This window comes from Telopea speciosissima, chromosome 4 (genome assembly GCF_018873765.1).
Source record: "Telopea speciosissima isolate NSW1024214 ecotype Mountain lineage chromosome 4, Tspe_v1, whole genome shotgun sequence".
Lineage (NCBI taxonomy): Eukaryota > Viridiplantae > Streptophyta > Magnoliopsida > Proteales > Proteaceae > Telopea > Telopea speciosissima.
The window spans coordinates 51,990,076-51,994,759 of NC_057919.1; the positions used below are offsets into that span (position 1 = coordinate 51,990,076).

The 4,684-nt window shown below is 38.5% G+C and overlaps 1 protein-coding gene across 1 annotated transcript; it reads right to left on the reverse strand.

Annotated features, from left to right (window-relative positions):
- Positions 1-479: 479 nt before the first annotated feature.
- On the reverse strand, positions 480-4,386 carry LOC122657723 (protein ECERIFERUM 26-like). Its single transcript, XM_043852518.1, has 2 exons — positions 3,910-4,386; positions 480-1,369 (listed from the first exon to the last, which is right to left on the reverse strand). The coding sequence occupies exons 1-2, from the start codon at positions 4,348-4,350 to the stop codon at positions 491-493; spliced, it is 1,320 nt and encodes a 439-aa protein (XP_043708453.1). The 5' UTR covers positions 4,351-4,386; the 3' UTR covers positions 480-490.
- Between the last annotated feature and the right edge of the window lie 298 nt (positions 4,387-4,684).

Genomic DNA, 4,684 nt, shown 5'->3' on the forward strand with positions numbered 1-4,684 from the left:
TTTATATGATTGTGGTTTGTGGATGCACTTTTATTCCCTTATTTCTTTTTATGTGGTTATTATATGATGTTACAATTTTATTCTTTTCAATTCGCTTTAGTTTGATAGGTTAGATGCTCATGTGTTAGGACGCCAAGTTAATCCCTTAATTTTGTTAGATGCTTATGAGTTAGGATGCATTAATTTTCATTAGTTTAATTTAACACTTTAATTTGGTTCACTTTGCATTACTTTTAAGTTAGTTAAATAGAGTGACGTATATCTCCTCGTGTTCAACCCGTAGCTACGATTGACCCGTACGCTTGCGGTTTTATTTTAACTCAAACATGTGCCATTGTAATCCTTTATATATTAACCTATCCGATTCATTGTAAGGCTAAAGGGAAATACAACTACAATACATTACCTTAACATACAGCATGCATGCAATTACTCCAACTATTATACCAAGCCAAATAAAAAGGAAAAAGAAAACACAAAACAGAGCTCATCAAGCAATAGACCATTCTCTTCCGAGCTCGTCTTTTAGCTTCAATATCTGATTTTCTGGAAGAATGACAGTCACAGTCCTTCCTTCGTCGCCATTGACATTTCCTGGATGATCCTTCATCACTAAAATGAGTCCTTCATCTCCTACCCCATCAATTGTATAATTCACAAAACTTGGTTTCTGTTTCTTCAACTCCAATCCATAAAGGTCAGCCTTTTCCAGATCCACAAATGTTAGATTTGCACCATAAATGATCAAATCAGACAACCCTTGATCCTGCTCCACCATTTCTTCAATCTTGTTTGTTTCATCCACCTTCTGACTTTCCATGATCATTTCTGCCAATACATTCGGATCAGCTTCTGTGACAGAGAAATCAACCTGAACAGTGTTTATTGTCTGTTTGTTGCTGCTCAAATTAGTTATTTCCTTCTCTCTGTTTCGGCATATGGTCAGAGTTTTTGGTTCTGATCCTTCTCTAACTCTTGCTAAGCATTGCCAGAAGACAGCAGAGAGAGATTCAAATAGTGGGATTTTGGTAGTTGGAAAAAACTTCTTTGAACTCATGGCCTTCAATTGTTGTGCTGTGATATGGAAAGAATAGTTTTCCATCTTACAGTTATTGGCAGCTATCCAATGGTCTCCAACCGGTTCAACCCGTTTCACTGAAAGTGGTTCAACCAAAAACGATTGTGGGTTATTAGGTTTATTAGTAGCTTTGGATTCTGCAGGTTTTGGTAGGGTGGGTGAGTTAGGTGGGTGATGACCAGACATGATTTGGCCCAACAAGTTGAGGAATTCAGAAAGTGAGAATGCATCTCCAAGGACATGAGCCCAACTGAAGCCCAGTGCCTTTCCTCCACATTTGAAAGTAGTCATCTGAAAACAGAAGCAAATTTGAGTAGATTGAGTGATTATTTAAGGGGAGAATGTTCTCTGTGTCGGGGCGCAGGCTGCACCCAGACACATGGGGGTGGGCACAATGACCACCCTGCCCCCCTAAGTGGCAAGCCCATGTGTCTGGGCGCAGCCTGCGCTGCGGCACATAGAACATGAGCCCTTATTTAAATTACATTGTACAAAGTATAAAGGCTATGCTAGTGTGGGAGAATCAGCATGCCACACCAATGGTGATCCTAAAAAAGGAATCACTCATCACATGAGGCTCACATGATCAAAATAGGCGAGAATAAATAATAAAAATTTAATGTGAGAGAGTTTAATTTGATGTCACTATAGTAGGTTTTCTATATATTTAATCTTACTTCTTATATTAGTTATAAGATGAGATAAGGTAGACTATTAATTGGACATTCCAATTAGGGATGTAAATGGATAATCGAAAATTCGAATCCAATCTGCATCCGTATCCATTTAGGAACATCCGTATTCGTTTAGAGATATCTGGAAAAAATCCAAATATTCCGATAAAAATCCGTCTGGAAAAAAATCTGAATACTTAATTATAAAAAATTAAGTAAATAATGATCTTGGGGGTTTTTGAAAGATTCAACATGTTCTAGAATATGAGGAAAAGAGAATCATGATCTAAGAGATATGGATTGAGAGTGAATTGTATCCGCTAGGGAGAGGAAGATCTAGGTTACACAAGGTAGAGATGTAATCGGATGGTCGAAAATCCGAATTCTATCCGCATCTGAATCCATCCAAATCCATTTAGAGTTATCCTTATTCAGCCAAGGAATGTATGGATCCAATCACATCCGATCCGTATCCTAGCCGAATCCGATCCGTTCACCTCCCTTTTCCTTCATTTTTCCTTGATTTTCATTTTTTTTCTTTTAATATATGTCATATGTGTACTTAGGCATCAAATCTAAAAGCAATAAAAAGTCATATTTCATTTACTTTTATGAGAAGAAATTGTTCTAGCGTAAATAAGATTAAATTTAAAATACATCTCAAAATATTTATGAAATAAACAGTTCAGATACCAAAATATAGGTAAGAACTGATTCAGACCTAAAAAATGTGAGAATGAAGTTGCATCAGTACAATTTAGGTCAGGGTTAAAACTAAACCATGTAATAACGCGAATAGTTAGAAAAATGGAACCCAAATTGATTAGAATCGTTATCGTCTCCTATTACAGCACGGTGCTGTAACGCATCGTGCGGCGGTGCACAGGCCATGTGGCACAGCGGGCCCCACATGGTGCACATGGCCTGTGCAGCCGCCGCACGATGCGTTACAGCACCGTGCTGTAACAAGAGAGGATAAAAATTCAATTGATTATGCTGGGACCCTCTCCACTCCACTCTACATCTATGGAGTTGGCTTAGAGTCATCTTGTAACCAAACATCCACACAATTGTATAACTTAACCATCCATATGAAAGGAAAGCTAGAAGTAGGAAGTACGAAATTAGTGTTAGGAACTAACATCACAACAGAATAACAATAGCAAAAGGAAAAACCCAAAAAGAAATCACACATACATAGAAGTTCTCCGTAGGGGAGTGTACACGCCCATGCCTAGACATAGAGAGGGGACGAAATGACTGTCTTGCCCCCATGAAAGGTGGAAATTCTGCCTCCCATGATGCCAACATGCGTTCCCTCATTGGCCACGCTCCCTCAAAGAGAACATTGACCCATAAAGATTTTATGTGGTTCATTCAAGATGGGCTACATCTATGACAGTGCGATAAATCAGAGTTTCCACTATTCTAATTAAGAAATTAAAAATCTTTACACACCTTTTTATGAGATCATTTCCTATATATGGGGTTTTATGACACATTACAATATAGAGAAGATATTCATCTTTTCAAGTGTGGTGCACTGTCCTGTGTGCCACACTTAAGAATCTAATCATAAAAACATGGGCACTAACATCTTTTTATCCTTTCAAGTGATTAGGTGGACAGTTGGATTCTTAATTGTGGTGCATTGGGCAGTGCACCACACTTGAGAGGATAAATTTTCAGATAGAAAACCCCTAAATCCTCAAAGTACAAAACTGCCCCTAACCACGCAGTACATTGGGAAAAGTGAATAGTACTACCTGGATTAAACTGAGATCCGGCTTCACCAATAACAATTAGATAGTCATGAGTTCAGAATTTGTAAATGTTTGGTAATCCGGTCCTTCTATAATAAGGGTGTAAATGAATAGCCAAAATCCGTGTCTATATCCGTTTAGCACTATCCGAATCTGTCCGAAAGCTAAATGGATGCGAATACGGATAGGCTATATCTATCTGAAAAGCTATATTTACATGTAAACGGATAAAATATCCGATCCGTATCTGTATCCGTATCCATTTAGCACTATCCGAATCCGTCCGAAAGCTAATTGGATGCGGATGCGGATGCGGATATAGCACTATCCGAGCCGCATCGGATCCGTTTACATCCCTAATAGATAATAGGAGAGAGAGAGAGAGAGAGAGTACCTGTATAAGGACGAGTGGAGAGAAATCCAAGTCAGGACCAAGGACTTGATTGGAAACAAGAAGGTTGTGAAGAGATAAGGACTCCATTTCCAGCCATTCATCAAGGCTCTTACTGCATTTGGCTTCAATGAACCGTGCCCCACAATCGTTACACTTGATGAATGGACGACCTGATTCAGATCTATTGAACCTTCCACAACTATGGGAATAGAGGTTAAACCATCTAAATAAGGCTTCTTTGACAGTGTAAACACCAAACCCTTCAACCACCAAACTACTTCTAAAGTAGTAAACAGCTCTTACGTAATGAAGCTTCATTGCCAAATCCATATTAATTGGTTCATGGATCACATCTGTTCCGGTCAGTCGTGCCGGTACCACCGACGATAATCTCATATCAAAGATCATGTTTCCACCTTTGGTGTTGTCTGGAACAACCATGGTTGAGACTTGAGACAGAAAAGAGAGACTTCCTGAGGAAATTTAAGAGAATAGAGCTACTAAAAGGCAATGCAATGGTGTGTAAGAACAGCTTCAGAACTGGTTCCTCTTTATTTAGAAAGGGGATGGCTCAAGGGCTTTATTATAACTACCAATATTGATCTCTCAAATTGAACTATATCTTTAAATGAGGGCTGTTGGGAGAGTGTATTGGGTACAATTAATGATCACCAATTGTTAACCCAATTTTTATTGAAAAAAAAAAAATAGAATTAGAAGAAGAAATAGGAATGCTTACCTACTTTGTATAGGAATGTTGTGGAGATTGATAGAG

Bases quoted from the DNA above. Each gene is read 5' to 3' on its own strand.
- LOC122657723 (XM_043852518.1), bottom strand. From the start codon at position 4,350: ATGGTTGTTCCAGACAACACCAAAGGTGGAAACATGATCTTTGATATG. The intron at 1,370-3,909 runs GTACTCTCTCTC...TTCTGTTTTCAG, and splicing joins CTCCACTCGTCCTTATACAG to ATGACTACTTTCAAATGTGG.